The sequence below is a fragment of the Globicephala melas genome, chromosome 18 (assembly GCF_963455315.2).
Source record: "Globicephala melas chromosome 18, mGloMel1.2, whole genome shotgun sequence".
Taxonomy (NCBI): domain Eukaryota; kingdom Metazoa; phylum Chordata; class Mammalia; order Artiodactyla; family Delphinidae; genus Globicephala; species Globicephala melas.
In genome coordinates, this window is record NC_083331.1 from 46,861,231 (window position 1) to 46,884,825 (window position 23,595).

The 23,595-nt window shown below is 35.6% G+C and overlaps 1 protein-coding gene across 5 annotated transcripts in view; it reads left to right on the forward strand.

Annotated features, from left to right (window-relative positions):
• Positions 1 to 23,595, forward strand: part of PIBF1 (progesterone immunomodulatory binding factor 1) — a 212,483-nt gene that overhangs the window by 170,355 nt on the left and 18,533 nt on the right. For 2 of the 5 annotated variants that reach the window (XM_030838671.3, XM_060287869.2), the window contains 2 exons: positions 6,928 to 7,058; positions 13,290 to 13,374. In XM_030838671.3, the coding sequence (XP_030694531.1) occupies positions 6,928 to 7,058; positions 13,290 to 13,374 (216 nt within the window). Of the gene's footprint in view, positions 1 to 6,927; positions 7,059 to 9,300; positions 9,466 to 13,289; positions 13,375 to 23,595 lie in introns of those variants that run through there. The other 3 variants (XR_004035579.2, XM_060287868.1, XM_030838672.2) reach the window with 3 other exon arrangements.

A 23,595-nucleotide genomic window follows, 5' to 3' on the forward strand; every position in this document is an offset into this window, starting at 1 on the left:
ATTCAGCATGTGAGATGGTTTATGTACTTTTAAACCTACTAGAATAGTTGAATGGAGTGGCCTATAACAAGTCCAAGACCACAAGAGCTGTGCCTTCCAAATTGGACTGATCATCAGAATCTAAGGCCCAACCCTGAGAAATTTTGATTCACTGGGACTGGGGCAGAGCCCAGAAATCCGCTTTTTAACATTTCCCCCAGTGCTTCTGATGATTGGCTGGGTTTGAGAACTACTGCTGTGGACTGAGAACACAGAAAAGTAGTACCAAAGTATTGCCCCCTACTGGACCTCAAATAGGCATTTTCCATTCCATGGCACAGTCAGAAAGATCAGGCAACAGGATATGTGGGTTTTTCAGCACAACTAATTACCGCTACTAGAAGGTGTCACTTGTATATATTTTATACACGGAAAGCATCTCAATGTTAAATTCCATTCAACAGAATGCGTTTTGTCCCTGGTAAGGAAGAGTACCATTTCTAGGAGTATCTTTGAAAATAAACTCCACAAGAAAAAAAATCCCACTTTTAGGAAAAACACAACAAATTGTAGTCACCTTCATATGTCTTTTAACTTTAAGAGAACATATGTATTATAATCAGGTGTTGCTTTTCTCTGAATCATGTGTACAGTTTACTGAAACAAAGGAGAAATAACGATTCTATAAAATGTTGTATCATGGGTTTGGTCCTGCATCATTCATTACGTATATGATTCCTGAGTCACTAATTACTAAGGCTTTATAAGGAAAAGATTACTAACAATAGGCAAAGTGAGCGATTGTGAAACTTTTTTTAATACTAATGATTATAGTTACAGAAAGATTTTTTAACCATATTGGAGGAATTAAATTCTGTTAAGTTACACTGATTTCAAAAATAGATATTAGCATCACTTTTCACTGAAAAATATACGTGTACTTTTCCCTGAGTTATTAAATTAAATTTGGGGGATTTAGAAGCTCACAAGTTTATAAAGAAACATTCTTAAAATTGACAGCACTATAGAAGTTTTATTATCTAGAGAGTGAGAAGTTTGTAGGTTGTATAGTAGAAATACATTCTGAAAGTAAGGCTTTTGACCCTTAATTTTGATATAATACTAAAACCTAATATATGTAATTGCAGTAATGAGAAAAAAACGAACTAAAATAATTAAGACTAATGCCTGCTGTTATATTTTTTATGTAACTGAAGTCAGGTTTGATAAGTTTAAACATGGCTCATTCTAGACTACAGCTGACTACAATTTGAAAATGCCCTTAGTTCTTTCCTACACCACCCAATCCCCCCACATGCACCCCGGGCTATTCTGCACTTCGAAACACAAAACAACTTGCCAGTTCAGTTTATTCAGTTAGGGTCAGTTCTGTAAAAACAAAGTCAAGGCAATTGTTTGATTTAATTAACTAGTGAAACTGGTTGTACAGGTAAGTAGGACTTAGTTTTATTTTTGTCCAGCTGCATATTTGAATGTTCATAAAGTAACTTAGTAGAGTAATAAGATTCCAGTGACATTATAATAGATTTTAAAGAATGATTACCAAAGCAAGGAAAAAGGACACTAAAACCCAAACTATAGAAAATATTTATGGTATTTTTTTCTTTATGGCTCTCCTTTCACTGCAATGAATTGTGTCCAAAAAAAGTCTTCTTTCCTTTCACTATTCATTTCTTATTCTTTGAGGAATTTTTTCCTGGGCTATACTTAATGCAGCCATAACAAAAATGTCTAGTATAATTTAGACGAATAGTTTACATAGCTTTTATAAAGTGGTCCTCAAACTGTGTGCAGATATCCTCTAACAGTTGGTCAGCCACCTCTTGGCTTCACTTTCCTCCTCACCTACCTGGACCTCATGGTTGATCATTTTCACAATGAATGTTTCTGCCTTTGATTCTTTCTGCCTTCCTCTCTACCTTCCACTATACCCATCCTGCCCTTCTCTCCACCTTCAGCTTCGAGACTGCTAGTAACTCATTATTTTTTTTTCCCTGTGAGAGGGAGACCAAAAAACTTGCAGTGCTACGGACTTCCCTGGTAGTGCAGTGGTTAAGAATCCACCTGCCAATGCAGGGGACACAGGTTCAAGCCCTGGCCCGGGAAGATCCCACATGCTGCAGAGCAACTAAGCCCATGTGCCACGGCTACTGAGCCTGAGCTCTAGAGCCCATGAGCCACAACTACTGAGCCCATGTGCCACAGCTCCTGAAGCCTGCACGCCTAGAGCCCGTGCTCCGCAACAAGAGAAGCCACGACAATGAGAAGCCCACACACCGCAACGAAGCGTAGCCCCCGCTGACTACAACTAGAGAAAGCCTGCACGCAGCAACAAGGACCCAACACAGCCACAAATTAACTAATTAATTAATTTGTAAAAAAAAATTGCAGTGCTAAAATAAATATGTTTAGATCTTAATTTGAAAAAAAAATGTATAGAACTTGTAAATGTAGTTTATTTGAGAAGGAAATAGAAATCATTTCTTGTCCTAGAAAAATAGCAAATCTTTAGCCTCAAACTCGTTAGGGGTTGTAAAGGAAAGAGGAAAAAAAATTTTTTCATATAAAAAGCTAGAAATTTTTTGTCAAAGGACATTTAAGTTCATAAATCAGGAATTTTATAATTTATTATTCTGCGTAATAAAATACTCCCTTCCCCACCCCCTCATCCTTATAATAATAGATATCCACCACTTTTGTTCTTATTGTTCAGTTTTTGCATATCCAACTTTAGAATACCTTTTTTGAGAACTTACTATATACCAAAGTAGGGGCCTCCTGATACTGACAGTGCTGTGTTTAGTCCTGTTCTAGCATACATTTCATATTTGCTTAGGAGAAAAAGAGTAAACACGAAGAAGCAAAAAGAAAACTAAGGTTGGGACTTCCCTGGTGGCCCAGGGGTTGGGAGTCTGCCTGCCAACGCAGAGGACACGGGTTTGAGCCCTGGTCAGGGAAGATCCCACATGCCGCGGAGCAACGGAACCCGTGCACCACAATGAAGAGTAGCCCCCGCTCGCCGCAACTAGAGAAAGGCCACATGCAGCAACGAAGACCCAAAGCAGCCAAAAATTAATTAATTAATTTAAAAAAAAAAAACACTTAAGGTTGGTTGAGTATATAAAATGATAAAATCCTTTAGAAAGAACTTTGGTCTTATGTGTCAAGAGTATTACATAGTTATACCCCTTTAACCTTAGTGCATCTTCTGTTCTGAAAAAATTTAACAAACAAAATATTAAGAAAAAACGTCTAGGGACTTCCCTGGGGGCGCAGTGGATAGAACTCTGAGCTCCCAATGCGGGGGGCCTGGGTTCAATACCTGGTCAGGGAACTAGATCCCACATGCATGACGCAACTAAGAGTTCACATGCCACAGCTAATGAGCCAGCGAGCCACAACTAAGGATCCCACGTGCTGCAACTAAGGAGCCCTTCTGCCACAACTAAGGAGCCCGCCTGGCACAACCAAATAAATAAATATGAGAAAAAGATAAAACATCTACAATACAAAACTAGTTTGTTTTAGCATTATTTATACTAGTCAAAAATTGATAGCATCCTAAATGTTTACTAGTATAAACAATGTAATTAAACTCTAGCACATTGGCTTACTAGACAGTTTTGTAACCATTAAAAATACAAAAATATAAATGAAGGTATTCTAACAGCCTGGAAGAATGATTATGATATAAGGTAAAGTAAAAAAGAATAATATAAAGTTGTACATAGTATACAACATAGTATATATACAACTATATACATAGTATACAACTGTACTAAGTTGTACATAGTATATTAACATTGAACAATCCAGAAAGGAACTAAAACAATTTCATTTATAAAATAAAATAGAAATAAATTTGATCAAAGGGGAGAAAGACTTGTACACTGAAAACTACAAAACATTCCTGAAAGAAATTAAAGAAGACCTAATAAATGGAAAGACATCCCAGGCTAATGGATTAGAAGACTTAAGATTGTTTTTTGGTTGGTTGTTGGTTGGTTGGTTGGTTTGGGGGTTATTTTCTTTAATTTTTTAAATTGAGGTATCATTGATTTACAACATTGTTTAAGTTTGAGGTATACAACATAGTGATTCACAATTTTTAAAGATTATACTCCATTTATATTTATTATAAACTATTGGCTATATTTCTTGTGGTGTACAATATATTCTTGTAGCTGCTTTTTTTTTTTTTGCCCACTCAGCTTGTGAGATCTTAGTTCCCCAACCAGGGTTTAAACCCGGGCCCTCAGCAGTGAGAGCATGGACTCCTAACCACTGGATCGCCAGGGAGTTCCCACTTATTTATTTTATACCTACTAGTTTGTACTTCCCCTACCCCTCTCTTCCCCCTCCCTCTTTTCCCTCTTTCCACTGATAACCACTAGTTTCTTTTCTATATCTGAGAGTCCTTTTCTTTTTTGTTATATTCACTAGTTTGTTGTATTCTTTAGATTCCACAGATAAATAACATTATAGTATTTGTCTTTCTCTGTCTGACTTATTTCACTAAGCATAATACCCTCCAAGTCCATCCATGGTGTTGCCAATGGCAAAAATTCATTCTTTTTTATGGCTGAGTAGTATTCCATTGTGTGTGTGTGTGTGTGTGTGTGTGTGTGTATACCACATCTTCTTTATCCATTCATCTGTTGATGGACACTTAGGTTGCTTCCATGTCTTGCCTATTGTAAGTAATGCTACTGTGAGTATTGGGGTGTGTGTATCTTTTCAAATTAGAGTTTTCATCTTTTCTGGATATATGCCCAGGAATAGGATTGCTGGATCATATGGTAGTTCTATTTTTAGTTTTTAAAGGAAACTTCAGACCGTTCTCCATAGTGGCTGTATCAATTTACATTCCCACCAACAGTGCACGAGGGTTCTCTTTTCTCCACATCCTCTCCAACATTTGTTATTTGTGGTCTTTTTGGTGATAGCTGTTCTGACAGGTGTGAGGTGGTATCTTACTGTGATTTTGATTTGCATTTCTCAGATGATTAGCAATGTTGAACATCTTTTCATGTGCCTGTTAGCCATCTGTATATAGAAGACTTAATATTGTTAAGATAGATAACAGTACCACCCAAAACAGCTTACAGATTCAGTGCAGTCTGTATCAGAATCCCAAAGGCATGTTTTTGCAGCAATAGAAAAACCCATTCTAAAATTCATGTGGAATTTCAGGTGACCCCAAATAGCCAGAACAATCTTAAAAAACAAAAGTTGAAAAACTCAGATTTTAAAATTTACTGTGAAGTTACAGTAACCACAACAGTGTTGTGCTGGCTTAAGGATAGACATATAAGACTGATGGAATAGAATACAGAGCCCAGAAGTAAATCTCACATATATGGTTAATGGTTTTTCCAGTAAGGTTGCCAAGACCACTCAATGGAGAAAAGACAGTCTTTTCAACAATTGGTGCTGGTAAAATTGGATATCTATGTGTAAAAGATTGAAATTAGACCCATGTCTTACACTATATACAAAAATTAACTCAAAATGGATCAAAGTCCTAAATTTCAAAAAGAAAGGTATAAAACTCATAGAAGAAAACATAGGAGAATATCTTTATGACCTTGGATTTGGCAGTGGTTTCTTTAAAATGACACCAAAAGTATGGACAACAAAAGAAAAGTAGGTAAGTTGGATTTCATCAAAATTAAAAACTTTTGTGATCCAAAGGGCCATATCAAGATAGTGAAAAGACAACCCACAGAATAGGAGACAATATTTGCAAATCATACAGCTAATAAGGGCTTAATATCCATAATATATAAAGAACTCCTACAATTCAACAGCAAAAAAAAGAAAAAAAAAAGACAGCCTAACTAAAATATGGGCAAAAGACCTGAATAGACATTTCTCCAGAGAGGATATACAAATGGCCAATAGGCACATAAAATAACTTTGTTGGCGAGGATGTGGAGAAATTGGAACCAAGTGCATTTCTGGTAGGAATGTAAGATGATGCAGCCACTATGAAAAACAGCTGGCAGTTCCTCAAAAAGTTAAATATAGAATTATCATATGACCTAGCAATTCCACTCCACTCCTAGGTAGATACCCAAAGGAATTGAAAACAGGGACTCAAAACAGATATTTATATACCACAACATTGGTCACAATAGCCAAAAAGTGGAAACAACACAAGTATCCACCAACAGATGAATGAATAAACAAAATATACTATAAACATACATTGGAATATTATTTAGCCATAAAAAGGAATGAAGTTCTGATACATGGTACAACCTGGGTGAACCTTGAAAACATTACAATAAGTAAATTAAGCAGACAAAAAATGACAAATGTCATATGATTCCACTTACATGAGGTATCTAGAATAGGCAAATACAGACAGAGAGAATAGGGGTTTCCAGGAAATGGGGGATAAGAGGAGTGTTTTTGCTTAATGGGTATAGAGTTTCTGTTTGGGTTGATGAACATGTTCTGGAAATAGATACTAGTGATGGTTACACATCAAGAATGTACTTAATGCCCCTGAATTGTACACTGTAAATTGGATAAAATGGTAAATTGTATGTTGTTTATATTTTAAACATAATCGTTTAAAATTTTAATTTTACATAGTGATTTAGGTACGTAAATTATACATAGTGGTTTAGGTACATAAGTAAAGATGGAAGGGAATATGAAGACATGAAAAATTACTAAATTATCCTGTGATTATATTATTTTGAGTAGAAATAAAGTTCAAATAAAAGTTTCATTTTTAGCTAAAGAATAGTTATGTTGATTAATAATTTTTAAAACCTTCGAATTTATACAGGAAGAGCTTTTCAGAGTAATTCATATAAGGGAGAGTTTGTGTACTGTATCTGTGCTAGAACATTCTGAACAATTTTAGGTTCTTATAAAATTGTCTAGATTTTAATGAAATCTGTTTTTCTTTAGCTTGACAGGGCCAATTCTCTGTTAAACCAGACTCAACAACCTTACAGGTATCTCATTGAATCAGTGCGTCAGAGAGATTCTAAGATTGATTCACTGAAGGAGTGTATTACCCAACTTGAGAAAGACGTCAGGTAAACCATCTACAAATCTTTTATTTGAGTAATAAAGGCATTGTAAGCACAATACTGCTATAGACGAATTCAGGTTGGAAATTGTGAAGAAAATATTGAAATAACGAAGGGGGTCTTAAATGTAATGAGTTCAATTTCTCTTAGAAAAACTAAGTCACATCACATTAAGGTGTTCACAAACAGATAAAATGTACAAATTTACTTAGATTCATGTTGACTTTACCAAGGAATTTTTAGGCGTTTCTTCCACTGACCCTTTACATGAAGTAAACCATGAATTACCTCGATGTAAATAAATTCCTTTCACTTCCTTAGATTGAAATTGTTTTCTTACATGACACTTTATCCAAAAGACTTGCTCCACTGAATAATCATTCAAATTCTTTACCTGTTCATCTATATGATCATTTTAGTCTTTTTAAATAACAGTAGAAGAATGATTCTATATAAAGAAAGAGGTTTTAATTCATGGATGCTTAGTTAGTTGGCTTGTTATTAGATCTTAAGATTATTTAGAATAAGTAAGTAGATAAATTATCAACCAATTTATAAAGGTAGAAGCAAAGAATTAGATGGGAGAGAAAATTCTTAAATTAAGGAATTAGAAAAGGTAGTTTATTGAAAAATATAGTTATTGGAAAAGATAGCTATTAAATTCAGGTTTCCTAAGATATATAACCAAAAATATAAAACTGCTGGTAATTAACTACAAACTGTGAGTGTTCTTTTTGATAAATCAGAGTAGTTATCTTTTCCTCTCGTTTCTACCCCACCAAAATAATTGGTCCAAAACTTTATTCCTGATCAGAATTTTTTGACAATATAATGAAGTAATTTTAAATCACATTTATGTTTTAAATGTCAACATGAGTAACAATTTATTTGTAGATTAATTTTAAAGTTAAAATTAATATTTAGAATATTCATAACCAGCATTAATAAATCAATTCAGTGAATTAATTAAATAGTTCTATAAATAGCTATTGGGAGCAATAGAAATTATGTCTCATCATTCACTGGAGACTTGCTTATCTTAAGGAAATTGAGGAAAGAACCCCAAAGAGAACCTTTTCTTTCCATATTATATATTTGATATATTTGAAGTTTTGTATAGTGTTTTGTCTTACCTTTGTAATCTTGGAGCAGGGATATATAAAAGGCCTGTGGAAAAAATTACCTCTTTCACAGTTACCTTCAAGTAAGTTTATTTGAATAGTTATTTTACTAAGAACTAGGAAAGCTGAAAATGTTTAATATAAAGAAAAATAATAGCCAGCTACAGGAGAAAATTGTAATGATGAACAAATTCAGCCCTAGAGAAATTTAGCAACTTGTCATCTAAAAACATATTAGTAAAAAAAAAAATAAAAAAAAATAAAAACATATTAGTTTTGTGATAGGGCCAAAATTTGAATCCAGATCTGTCTGCTTTCTAATTCCATACTCTTAACCATTATGTTATACTGCCTCCCTATGTTCTAATCTGAATAAGGGATAATTTTTCTTTAACTAATGTAATTAACGAAGAGAAGCAAAAAAAAAAAGTGTAGAATAGTGGTTAAAAGGAAGGCTTTTAATGAGTTGATAATTGTTGAGGCTGGGTGACAGATACATTGTTATAGTTTCTCTCTTGAAATATTTCATAATAAAAAAAAAAAATTCCCTATCTGCATTGTCCAGTATGGTAGCTGCTAGCTACATGTGGCTATTGGGCATCTGAAATATGGTTAGTGTTACTGAGGAACTAAAATTTTAATTTTATTTGAATTAAATTAATATTAATTTTCATTGCCACTTGTGGCTAGCTAATAGCTATGGTATTGGACCCTATAGCCAATTTTCTCATCTGTGAAATGAGAGTGGCACCAACAGCACTTAATTCACATGGTTATTCAGAGGATTAAATGATATAACCTTTGTAATATATATAGCACTATTCCTATACATTGTTAAAAATGCTTTTTAAATGTTTGCTATTACTAGTATTGTCTTATATTTAACACATTTTTATGTTGAAAATTATCTTTGAAGTGAGAAATAACATTTCTCAAAATATGCTGAATTTTGACAAAAATTAGGACTCCCTTAATTACAGCAACAGTAATCACAAGAACTATGCCAATTATGGAATTAAACAAAAAAAAATATTTTGTGTGCTAAACATCTGAAGGCTTTAAAGCTGTCTGTGTCTCATATATTTATTGTATACTATTTTAGTAGATTCTGAACTAATATTTCACAGGATATGAAGTCTTGCTCTTCATTGAAGCAACTATCTTCTAATGTGAAAAGTTAAGGTGCTTTCCGAATTTTAATTATGGCTTGTGAGATGCTGTAGCTGTACCCTGATGACGTGAATGAAAGGATGTGATGCCATACAATACAATCAACAAGTCAGATACAACAGGTTAGATCACATTTCTATCTACCATCACCCTGACTCTGAGCCAACGGCATTTCAAATAGAGTAGAATTATCCTGGGCTTTGACTACACGTCAGCCTGATTTCTCTTCTCATGGTAAATGTGTCTGTAAAATGTAGATACTAATGTGAACATCAAGGGGTAGTTGTGAGAATTAAATGAAGTAACATATATAAAAAGCTTCCGGCACACAGGAGGAGCTCAGTAAATGTTACCTCCCTTCCTTTTGTCCTTCATTAATTCGAAATTTAAACATTCGATGATCCATCCAAAAAGATGACTAAGTGATTATGTTCCTTGATCATTCCTGTTACTTTTTGCTGGGTGTGGATTTTAATTGTAAAGAATACTTACATTAACTGGTTAATTTGTAAATGTTTCTCTAGCTTATACAATAAAAGCTCTTTAAAGAACTGAATATAAATTTTATCATTTTCTTACAAAATAAAACAATATCACATCCACAACTTGCCAATTTAGCCATCAATACAATTTATTCAATGCCTAGGAAGATTAGCGCAAACATGCACTAAAATGAAATCGTGATAAACATGTTAAAAGCTAACATTTGAGATATCACTACTAACTGTCATTAAAGTAATACTCTGTTCTAAAAGTAGTACTTTTAACTCTCCTCCACCAATCTATAAGAGACAATCTGGGTTATAGTGTTTGATCTATAGTTCAGGACCAAAGGAAGCACGGAAAGAGAATAATTAGCATAAGTTTTCTTTCTCTGTTTTCAATTCTCCATTTATCGTTAACTAGTCATTTAGGAAGAAAAGACTACTTAGGCACTTATAAGGCTAGGCCAGAGTATATTGATCCAGGAAGTTAAAGAACAATATATCAAGAATATGTTTTCATATAGCAGGTGAAACAGAGCCATAAACATGAATTTCTGAGTAATAATTAACAGTGAATTGAACAATTATGGGTGTAATATACCATTCACGGTAGACGTGCTCATAAGGAGATTTGTTTTGTAGTTGCTTTATGAGTCACGCATAGAAGCTTTGTATTTTTAAAGGTAAGTTTCCACTGTTATGAAATGTCTTATGGAGACTAAACTTCTATTGAGTAATTACTGTGTGTGGAAGAACACAGAGTATAATCATCATCGTATTCAGTTTTAGAGACCCACGTGTTGAAGGTAGTCTCCCTTGTAATTTAAGAAAGAGAAGGCTAAGACTTTGAAAATATATATCCAAGTATTGTCTGTGGAGCCAACGTCTTGCAAATAGAACTGAGTTGCTTTGTCAACCAGTTTATCCACTTACCTTTTATTCCATGTTATATGTTTAGTTTTTTTATTTAAATATGGAATACTTACTTTATTCTGAAAAAATTAAACACTACATAGAAAGCATTTCTAATGAATTATTCAGTCAAAATTCTTTAATTACATCAACATTCCGTTCCTATTACACTACACTTTATTTAATGGGTCTGTTGGTGTTTGAGAGCCTACGTGTGTGTCTGTGTATCTGTGTATGTGTTTGTGCGAGCGCACCCATGTATGTACTGCATGTAAGTGCATGTTTACATTCTGTGTGTATGTGGGTACATGTATACGAACATGTATATGTGCATGTATATGAACACATCTGTTCCTTGAATATTCCTATTCGTATTTACTGAACATTTATTTTCACTTTGAAAAATATTTTGGGGACTTCCCTGGTGGCTCAGTGGTTAAGAATCCACCCACCAGTGCAGGGGACACAGGTTCGAGCCCTGGTCCGGGAAGATCCCAGATGGCACAGAGCAGCTAAGCCCGCACACCGCAACTACTGAGCCCACGCGCCGCAACTACTGAGCCCACGTGCCGCAACTACTGAAGCCTGCACATTCTAGAGCCTGTGCTCTGCAACAAGAGAAGCCACTGCAGTGAGAAGCCCGTGCACTGCAATGAAGAGTAGCCCCTGCCCGCCGCAACTAGAGAAAGCCCACATGCAGCAACGAAGACCAAACACAGCCAAAAAATAATAGAAAAATAAAAGAAAGAAAAAGAGAAAGAGAAATATTTTGTCTTCAGTGTGACCCTAGCTAAAGAGAGAATTTTAAAGTTACAGAAACACCTGATTTTACCATGCTTTGGGGGACTCAAGCAGAACACAGCACTCAGTTTCCTTTTTATCATCTAGTTCTTTTCAACTCCTCAGCTCAGTAGGATCTCTGACGCCTAACTCCAAAAGTCAGTTTGTTTTTATGCTGAGCTGCTTACCTTTATTGACATTTAATTACTGTTTTCCTCTGATGACTGTTTCTCATCTAAATTAGTAAAACGATATAGCATTTTGTAGAGTTTTATGTAATCATTCATTAGATAATTCACATGTCCCTTTGACATACATGAGTATTATTTTCCACTTTTACGGATGTGAAAACAGGTTCAGTGGGGTGGTATGTGTCGTGCTTTACACCACACAGTTGAGTCAGTGGCACAGTTGGAAACAGAAGTCAGAGTTCCATCTAGTCTTCTCAGAGGACAAACTCTGATGCTTCCTTGGGGAAGTTCTCAATTAGTAGGAAGGAGGAAAATGTACATTTTTTTTTTACTCTTAAGTCCTTGGAATTACCAGTGCTTTCAGAATACTACTACTATTCACTGAGTTTAAAAAAACTTCTCCCTAATATTTTGAAAATTGGTGGCATTCTATTTTCTTAAAGTATAACTTAAAACATCTTACCTGTTCAGCAAAACAATTCTCATTAATTTTACCTTTACAGATTTTGTTTTGACATTCAAGGAATTACGTTGCTTCAATTAAGTGTTGCTTTTCTTAATCCTTGTAGTGCCGTCTGGGTAGACTCATCCCAGTGTCTTTCAAAGAATATTTTATTTAATGGTTCTAAATATTTTTATTTAGAGTTGAATAATCAAACTAAATATTTTTATTTAGAGTTGAATAATCAAACTCCAGACAGTATAAGACAGGCCTCAAATATTTATGTTTTAAAATATTAACATATCCTTACAATTAGGCTTCTCACCCTTTCCTATCAGAAGATAGGTCATTTCAAAGAGAAATTCACAATGCGGACTTAGAAGTTGAAGATTGAACTAAGAATTTGGAGACAAAAATTGTTTCCCCGAGGGCTTCCCTGGTGGCGCAGTGGTTGAGAGTCTGCCTGCCAATGCAGGGGACACGGGTTTGTGCCCCGGTCCGGGAAGATCCCACATGCCATGGAGCAGCTGGGCCTGTGAGCCATGGCCACTGAGCCTGTGCTCCGCAACGGGAGAGGCCACAGCAGTGAGAGGCCTGTGTACCGCAAAAAAAAAAAATTGTTTCCCCGAGTTTACTGTAGATCAAATATCTGGTTCATTTATCTCACTCAGTTATATACCTGGTAATTTAGTATGTGATAAATTATAAGATACTACTTTCAGTTTTAAGGATAAATGTTGTAATTTGACTTTCAGTGTCTCAAATTTTAATATGGTGCCCATACGTACTTTCTTTTTACCTTTTATATAAGTCCCACTTCATCTTTTTACATTTCAGGAGTAACCAGTCATCTTTAAAACACCAATTTTATGCCCCTACTAGGCAGGAAAGTATTCTTAGAAAGCATCTCAGTTGCATTGTCAAATAGTTGTGAAAAGAAAAAGTATTCTTATAAAATAGCCAGGCCAATGATTGAATCAAACATTGTAGTCACTGATCTGATATCTTTATGAACTATAAATTTAATTTTTCTTTAATTCAAACCATCAGCTTTAGTCTTTTGCTATTTATTATTTGTTAATTAAATTTATATTAGTATGACAACTTTTAAAAACTTGGTGGGTTTTTTTTTCCAGCAATTTAAATAAAGAAAAGTCAGCTTTACAGCACATGAAGAATCAAATGGCATTAGATTTGGAACAACTTCTGAATCATCGTGAGGTACTTTTTCCATTTTGTCATAATTTTTACCACCTTAGGCTTTTTCAAAATCATATTGGGTTAAGATTATTGGATCCCAGTAGTCTGTGTTCATTATGAGTTAATTCTTATTCCTGGAATGCTCCTTCTTGATGGCCCCTATTGCCTTGTTCATATCTCTGTCATTGAATTTCCATGTTATTTAATAATTATCTGTCTTATTCCTTTCTCCCTCTAGACAGTAAATTTCTTTTTTTTTTTTTTTTAATATTTATTGGGCTGCGTCGGGTCTTAGTTGTGACATGCAGTATCTTTAGTTGTGGTATGCGGGATATTTTAGTTGTGGCATGTGGGCTCTTAGTTGCAGGATGTGGGATCTAGTTCCGTGACCAGTGGTCAGACCCAGGCTCCTTGCATTGAGAGTGCTGAGTCTTTGCCCCTGGACCACCAGGGAAGTCCCTAGACAGTACATTTCTTTAGTGTACCTCTGTCTTATTCATCATTGTATGGCCAGTGCCTGGTGTAAAATATTTGTATTGAACTTCAAAATTCATAAGTTTTCTTTTAATTTGTTCCTCACAAAAAATATTTTAAAGGTAACAGAATCCCTATTTTATAAAAGAAGAAAATCAGGTTTTGGTGGCTTCCCCAGAGCCAGGTGGTAACTAAGAGATAACCCCAGTTTTTTTTCCTTTTTTTAAGTCAGATTTATTGAGATATGATATACAATAAAATTTACCCTTTCCAGCATACGTTTCTATGATTTTTGACTAATGCATACAGTTGTGTAACCATCACCATAATCAATATATAAAATTGTTCCATCACCCCAGAAAATTCCCTCTTGACCCCTTTGTAGTGACCCTTTTCCCTAACTCCAGTTGATCTGTTTTCTATCCCTATAGTTTTGCCTTTTTTTTTTTTTTTTTTTTTTTTTTTTTTGCGGTACGCGGGCCTCTCACTGTTGTGGCCTCTCCCACCGTGGAGCACAGGCTCCAGACGCTCAGGCCCAGCGGCCATGGCCCACGGGCCCAGCCGCTCAGCGGCATGTGGGATCTTCCCAGACCGGAGCACGAACCCATGTCCCCTGCATCGGCAGGTGGACTCTCAACCACTGCGCCACCAGGGAAGCCCTATTAGTCTTTTTAGTCTCGGTTTTTTCACTTACCATAAAACAGATCAATCAATGTTGTTGTAAATATTAGTAATTTGTCCTAATTTTTATTGCTGAGTAGTATTCCATTGTATGGATATACCACAGTTTGTTAATCCATTCACCAGCTGATGGACATTTGAGCTGTTTTCATTTGGGAGTGCCTATAAATAAAGCTGCTGTACACAATTGTGTACGTATTTTTGTGTAAATATAAGTTTCCATTTCTCTTGGTAAATACGAGGAGCAGGACTGCTGGGTCATATGGAAAGTGTTTCATGTTGTAAGAAACTGCCAGACTATTTTCCAAAGTGACTGTATCTTTTGCATTCCCACCAGCAGTGAATGAGAGTTCCAGTTGCTCTGCATCCTTGCCAGCAGTTGGTACCGTTAAGCCTAGTTTTTTAATCCATGAATTTTTTCCACTGTACTATCACTGCCTTGTCTTAGCCATGTTTTTACCGTTTTGCTGTCCTAACAGAGAAAAAATGCTCAAAACAGATCATTGGTTTATGAGTATCCTGAAGACATTGTTTCCTAGTCTGGGAAAGATATATCAGGTATTTGGGAAGAAATTATTGGAAGGAAATTATTGAGAGAGATGAACTAGCGAATATTCCTGGAAGCAGCTCAAAGATGCATATCATCTAGAAATGGTGTCAGGGGAATTGGGTGAAGTGCCCAGAATAGCCAATAGATAACAGTTGAATAAGAATAACTTGGATAAATAAAATTTTTTGCAAGTTAAAATCAGGGCTGAGGCTAAGGTGAGGGCAGCCAGGCACTGAAGGCACAGAATAGAGGAGGTGCCCCCTCTCAGAGGCATGCACAGTGCAGCGCTGGCACCTGAGACCTTGCCTCACCCTAGTCAGGACCCTGTGAAAATGATCTAGTATGAATCATTGCTTCAATCAGCTAAATTTTCTCAGTTTAAATTAGTGACTCATAAAGAGACCAAATGAACATTTAAAGTGTTTCATTTTCTTTTTGCACTGGGCAGCTCTTGCTCTAACTTTTTAAGTGGTGTCACTTAGTTCTGGTAAGACTGTTTATGGTAATATGAAATGAGATCCCCACCTCATTTACATAGTTATCCAATATGTGTTACATGAAAAAAGAAAATGAGTGGGATAGTTCTAGGTTGACAATGCTAGGATAGTTGAGGCATGGCCACAGAAGATTTATTTTCTATTCGTGTTAGCTCAAAACTGTTAGCTTAAAAATTCTCTCACGTTGGGAGTTCAATTGTGGTCTTAAGGGTTTCCAGGAATGATAAAATCCATAGTGGCCTCTTATTCTATAAACTTCTAGCATTTATACATTCAAAAATGGTTGTGTGGGGCTTCCCTGGTGGTGCAGTGGTTGAGAGTCCGCCTGCCAATGTAGGGAGCACCGGTTCGTGCCCCCGTCCGGGAGGATCCCGCATGCCGCGGGGCGGCTGGGCCCGTGAGCCATGGCCGCTGAGCCTGCGCGTCCGGAGCCTGTGCTCTGCAACGGGAGAGGCCACGACGGTGAGAGGCCCGCTTACCGCAAAAAAAAAAAAAAAAATGGTGGTGTGTATTTGGAAAGTGTATTAGGTGATTTTTATTCTCTTCTTTAGAGAAAATGTATTAACCTCATAATAAAAAAAAGTGAAGAGAGGGTGAGTATGGAGACAAATAGCCTTTTTTAGTTTGCCTTTTCAGACTACAAAGCTCAGCTGAGATGAGTAAATGTATTAGGTTAAAGGATCTGCACAAAAAATACTAACTGAAAGATGTGATCATAAATTGAATTGCGATCTCATATCTGTCCACGTCCGTCTATTCTGAATTCTCCAGGTTCTGTGCCTGTATTCAGTGAAACCTTCGGAAAGCAGAGAGCAGGGGAAAGGGGCAAAATATCTCTCCTAACAAAATTCCTTCCATTAAGGCACAATTGAATGTCATGACCTCTGCCTTTATAGAAGATCGGAATAAAATCTGGTGTCATTTCTCTTTGTTTCATGAAACTATTTAAGGCAATCTACTAAGTACTTCCATTTATATTACATAATTTAGTCTTTGCTACAGTACCCTGAGATAAATATCATTGTCCCTACTTTTACAGACGAAACTGATGCTGATAAGAGTTAAGCAACTCAACCGTACTTACTGTCGAAACTTTTTTCTTTTTTTTTCTGAAACAAAAGCTTATGATCTTTCTCCTTAGTCCCATTTAGACAAAAATCTCAGGATGAATTACTGCTTGTGTGAGTTCCAGGAAAATTTGTGCCTCTGTAGATGAAGTTATATCCTTCTGTCTTTTTTACAGAAAATGAAAACTATGTAATTTAATGTGCTTCCTTTTCGTCTTAGTTGCCAGAAAAGTCAGAGCTGAATATCTTATCCAGGTGTTGTAATCTTTTTTTTCTTTTCTTTCACTTTTGATGCTTCAGAATAACTTTTTCTTTGTCTTTCAAGTGGAATGTAATCTTTTTTACCCTTAAATGTCTTCATTTATGCTAAGAGCTTTTAGGTATAAAAATATAAAATATAAATCTTAAATAATTAGGTTTTACAAAAGGTAAAGGAAAAGATTGATAGGATCTCACTCTTAGTTAACATTGTCAGGGCTTCAAATTAAACATTCAGTTTTGAGTATACGAAATGTGATTCCTTAGAATGGCTTCTCTCTCGTTGAGCATACCTCTCGAGTCTTCTTTAATGGCCTTCATTTTTCATTCATATTTATCCACTCATATTTGCCTTAATGAAACAAGATTTGCTGAACACCTTTGGAAATTTTAATTCTGCTTTTATTTGTATATATTTCATCATGTGTCCTTAGAATCTAAGCTTCCAAAAGTAGGAGAAGTATCTTTAATCAGCCATGTATCTAATAGAATACTGAGCATAATTTTAAGAAACTGATATAAAAGCCTTTTTCTGATTTCTTTTGCAGCTGTATTAGGGGGAGTGGTAAGAGCCCCACTTAGGAAGCTATTTCAGTATTTCATTGAGCAGTAGGTGGTATCGTGAACTAAACTGGTGATGATGGTGTCCAACAAGCAGGGACCAATTTGAAAACTATTTAGAAAGCAGAATCACTGGGCTTCGTGACTGACTGAATTTAGAGAATGATGAAGAGAGGAGGAATGAGAATTGATGCCCAGGGTTTTGGCTTGTATCCTGGGTTTATGGTGGTGCTACAAAGAACATAGGAGGAATAGGTTTGGGAAAGAAGAACTCAAGAAAATATCTAAGTGGATATATTCAGTAGAGAGTTAAAAATGTAGTTTCTGGAGCCCAAGAAAGAGAAGTTATCTGGAGGTAGAGATTTGAGAGTCAACAGCATAAAGATGGTGCTTTACATGGAAGTAGATTAAATGAACTAGTAAGGGTATATAGCGTGAGAACAGAAAAAGGCCTAGGACAGATTCTTGATGAGCACTAATATTTAAGGGCTGGGCAGAGCAAAAAATGCTTACTCAAAGAAGAGTGAGGAGTGACCAGAGAAATGGCAGGTGCCTCAGGAAAAGAGTAGACCCACGCGAAGCCAGAAGCATTCAGAAGGGAGGAAGTTGTCAGCAGTGGCTTAGGCTGCCAAGGGGCCAAGTCGAACAAAGATGAAAAAGAAAATGGTATTTGGATTTAACAAGATGTTTAAAAAAAGCAGTTTCAGTGGCACTAAAGGCAGATTGCAGTGAACTGATAAATAAGTAGAAGTTGAAAAATAGTAAAAGGAAAACTAGGCAACCCTTTGAATAAGAGAATATAAGGTGATCAGGGAGGGAGCATGAGATCAAGGGCCTTTACCTCCCAGAGTTGGAGACTATCCGGCTTAAATGGGGATAGGAAGGAACCAAACAGAGAGAGACATTGAAAGTACAAAAGAGAGAGGATGATCAATTGAGCAAAAGTGTTGGGAAAGGAGCAGATCCAGGGCGAAGTGATGGGATTTAACTTTAGACAGGTGGGGCACATTTTGCAGGGGAGAAATCAAAATTACGTTAAAAGTAATAAGTTAGTAGGTTTGGTGGTAAGAATTTAGGGAGTTCCCATCTAATGGTTGTTTTCTAATGGGGAAGACACATGATAAGATCAGAGTTTTGAGGAAAATAGAAGTTTGAAATAGCTATGTAATAAATGAGTGATGTACATTACAGAAACAAATAATTGCCAAGATGAAATGTCATATATTTGTAGTAGTGCCATTCTGTGTAATTTTTCTCTAGCAGCTTACACTCAGCATGCTAGGTGTAACCATGGAGAAGTGGACAGCTGGATTAACCCAGAATTACATATCTACTTGTTCAGCTCTCTTCTTAAATTCTAAGGCTGGAATTACTCTTATATTCCTTACATCACCTATATTTTGAAATACTGTGGGAAATGCCAGCAGTCAGACAGGCAAGATGGCTCTGCTACTTAATAGCTATGGATTCTTTTTTTTTTTTTTTTTTGGAAGACAATTTTTTAGAGCAGTTTAAAGTTCACAGCAAGATTGAGAGGAAGGTACAGAGATTTCCCATATACCCCCTGCCACCGCCCCCGATGCACAGCCTCCCCAGAGTGTGGACATTTGGTACAAATGATGAACCTACGCCAACATGTCATAATCACTTAAAGCCCACAGTTTAATAGCTATGGATTCTTGAGACAATAATTTAACCCCTCTAAACTCAATTTTCTCATGTATAAATAAAGGTAATATCTACTTTACAGGGTTATATGAGAATTAAGCAATATAGTACATTCCTGGCATGTGACAGTAACTCAGTGAATGTAGGACCCTTCCCTCTTTTCCTTCCTTTTCAAGAGTCAGTTCAAATGTTATCTATTCTTTGAAGCCCTTCATAACTCAATAAAGAAAAACTTATCTTTTTTTTTTACTTCTTTCCCATAACTTTAAAAATACTTGTATTAATATTCCTATCACTATATATCACAATTACTCATCTGTCTTGCCAATAGAGTGCCTAGTTTTCCTTTGTGTATTAGCCTTTAACACAGTATTTGGTAAGTATTCAATTGAATGTTTGTTAAACTAACTATGATCTTTTCCAACCTTCAATAATAATTGCACTAGAAGCTGTCAAATTAGAAACCAGCCTTTAATATATTCACATTCTCTCTCCTCAAAAGTAAATATTTGTGGAATATAAGAAATCTGTTTCTCAAACCTGAGATTCTTCTACCCTTTCACTCACTACTTCTGCCAATAATCTCTCTTAAGGTCCGCAAGCATTTCAGTTAGTATTTAACCAGCATTTAACCAACCACTTCTTACTAAGTGCCTAGCGTGTGCAAGGCCTCACACTTACCTGGTTGGACTAACTCCCATGGTTCCAGATAACTTGCCTTTTATTGCAGTAAATGTCACTTAACAAAAAGAAAACAAACCCTGCAGTTAGCCAGGTTTCTGAAAAGTGAAGTCACAGTATAATTATCATTCTTTTATGGTATGTTTATGTTCCAGGACTCTAACTCCTGTGTTCTTTGTGATTTCTCGGAAAGTTTCAGGGACATTTCAGCATCACAAGTGCCCCTTAGGCAATCCACTTCATAAAGGGTTCAAACAAATTACATATTTCTATATGTGTGTCATTCTTTTTGGTTCATACTTAACTGTTTTGAAATTTTCTTAAGAATACCTTTTTACACGATTTTTGTATACACATATATACTTAAATTTTACAGTCAGAACAGTCAGTATGACTAAAAAAAACAAAAAGTGTGTGGGTAAGTTAATTTTTCTTTAAATGAAGATGTAATTATTTCTCAGATTCATACATTTCTCATCGTAGTGGTGCTCTTCAAGTTCAAGTTTGTTTTTGATTTCCTAGATGTAAATGTATATTTTAAAGACAGTTATTATAGTGGAAACCTAAAACACATACAGTATAAGTCATATTTTCCCTATAAAGTTTTAGAATGTTTATTTTTTCCATATAAAGGTATGTGAATTTAGATCTGAGGAAATTCAGGGAGTAAACTATTGCAAAAAATACTCATTTGTGAATGTTGAATTTAAATATACTTTAAGTATGACAAAACTAAACCTACTGTATAAAAGTAGTAATAATATCTTGAGTTTTTATAACTTCTTCCTACCAAAATGTTTTAAAATTTTTCAGCCCAATTATGTTACACTAAAGTGTCCCAAGAGCTCTGTGATGGTCTTATACCCATTTGACAGACGCAGCAACTGAATGTTCCCTCTCCTCAATTTTGAATTGCATAAAAGATACAAATTTTTTTAGATTGTACTCTGTGGACCTCTATGTTTATGTGGACTTATACAAAACTTAGTAGAACTAGGTCAGATTATTTTGATTTTATAAGTATTTTGGCTTCATTTTTCATCTTTTCATCATCAGCTTTAAAATTACAAATATCTCTGTTGTGTCCTGCAAATAAAATTCTGTCTTGTGTGAAACATTCTATCTCATCATAAAAATACTTTATCTGTGTATATATGCTCTTTTAACTTTTTTCACATCACACTTTCACATCTATTATGTATCATATGGACCTGTCATTTTCTAGTTTTTGTTTTTGCTTTTTTTTTTAAAGAATGAAATGTGTATTTTTCCCACTACATTTTAGAAGTTTGGTATGTTTTCTTTTAAATAGTAAGTACACTTCTCTGACCCTTTTTTATCAGTAAAGAACAAGTAAATGACCTCTTGCTATCATTTCTAACCCTGTGTTTTTATGACTTCTAGAATAGCAGCAGTTTATAACAAACCAAACAATTCTAGGGTATAAGGAAACACGGAAAACAAACTGCAGAGCTATTAAAGTAAGTCTCTGGAAATATGTTGGCCAGGAGAGATTATTAACAATGAAATGAAATGATTATGGTCTTATTTGGCAGTATTTTAATTTAAACTTAACAAATCTGTATCCCATATGAAGGAGCTGACACTGAGGGAAGGCAGGGAATACAACACGGAGAAGGTACAGGCACTGGAGTGAGTCACGCTCTGGACACCAGGGCTCAAAATGGAGGATAGAGTCTGGAGTCTGAAATTGATGATGGAAATCAACAAGAACATGCGTCAAAAACTATCCGAGTATACTGAAGTAGTAAAGGCCAGACAGCAACTAGATGAATACTGGTATAGAAGGGAAAGCCAGGCACCAAGAGGACGTGAATACCAGAAGGCAAAGCAGTTAGAAGTCCAAGGTACTATTCAGTAATCAGATGAGTGAAAGGGTCTGCGCAAACCAATCAGAACAGAATCAAGGTGCCCACACTTGTGTTTTAAGTCAACAGTCGCAGCAGATTTCAGTTCAGAGGGGCCTACTTCAGTGTGTTACTGCTAGCTTCCTCTACCTTCCGCTGTTGAAGATGACCTTAAGATTATATCCAAATTTAGGAAAGAATGTTGTAGGTGATTAGTTACATCCCCTAGGCTATGACAGCACAGTTGTGTCTCATTCACCAAACACTTGAGCTCTCACTAAGCTTTCAGTGGTAGATAGGGTATGACTCCAAAAATGTTTGTCATCTGAAACGCATTAGAATAAGGAGTAGATAAGCCTAACTTCCCTCTGCTCTGGTCAAGACTCCTTTCTTTATTCTGTCCTAGGCCCAAAACTTTGAATACTAGGAGATAATCAGAGGAAAATAATCAAGATGATAAAAGAATTCTTTTCAGTCATAAGAGAGATTAATGGATTGGGGGTGTTTAGAGAAGAAAAGACTTAGAGAGATACAAGGAATTCAAAGTAGGCAGAAATAGACTTGCGATACATCTCTACAAAGGCTGAAATTAAAACCTAAGGGTAGATATTATAAGGAGACATGTTTTGTTTGCTTTGTTCAGGTGTTATTGTTGTTGTTCTGCTTTGTTTTGTATAGAGGTTAAATAACTTGAAGGTCCCTTCCAAACCTGAAATTGCGGCTATCAAAGGCCTTGACAGAAGGCATCCGCATTACTGTGTACATAACGTCTAAATAATGACAGCTTTGAACCCATTTGAATCCTGATTTCATTTCTTAATAGCTAATGAATCTGGCTTTTTTTTTTAAATTTTTGGCCGCATTGCATCTTCATTGCTGCACGCGGGCTTTCTCTAGTTGCGGCGAGCCAGGACTGCTCTTCATTGCGGTGCATGGGCTTCTCATTGCGGTGGCTTCTCTTGTTGCAGAGCACAGGCTCTAGGTATGCAGGCTTCAGTAGTTGTGGCACGTGGGCTCAGTAGTTGTGGCACATGGACTTAGTTGCTCCACGACATGTGGGATCTTCCTGGACCAGGGCTCAAACCCATGTCCCCTGCATTGGCAGGCGGATTCTTAACCACTGCGCCTCCAGGGAAGTCCTTGGCTATGTTTCTTAAAATCTTCTAAACCTCAGTTTCCTTATCTTAAAAATTGAAGTCATATCTACCTCTTGGTATTTGGGAGAGGATTAAATTTTTATGTAAAATACTTAGTGCAAAGCCTGGCACATAGTAAATACTACATGAATGTTAATTTGCCATACAAAATCTGTTTTGTGTATTGTTTAGAATATAGTGCCATTGACATTCAAGGTGTATTTTTACTTCTTCAAAAATCATACATTGAACTATGTTAAAAATTTGTTTTGATAATATTAATAATTTAAAATTCTCATTGAGCACTTAGAATATTGATAGATGACTTTGAAATAAATTTACATTTTCTTTTAAACTATAGTGTTAGATATGATAATGATATTGTGGGGTTGGGTTTTTTTAATCTTTATCTGTTAAAAATCTCTACTGAAGTATTTACAAGTGAAATGATCTGAGGTCTGAAATCTGCTCTAAAATATTTCAAAATAACTAGAAAGGAAGTAGATAAAACAGTGTTGACAGAACATTATGGCAGTTCCTGAGATGATTAAGCATAGAGTTACCATATGGCCTAGCAATTCCACAACTAGGTTTATACTCAAGAGAAATGAAAACATGTCTACACAAAAACTTGTACATGAATGTTAGATGTTAGCAGCATTATTCACAACAACCCAAATGTTCACCAGCTGATGAATGGGTAAACAAAATGTGGTATAGCCATACAATGGAATATTACTTAGTCATAAAAAGAAATGAAGTACTGATAGATTTACAACATCGATGAACCTTGAAAACACT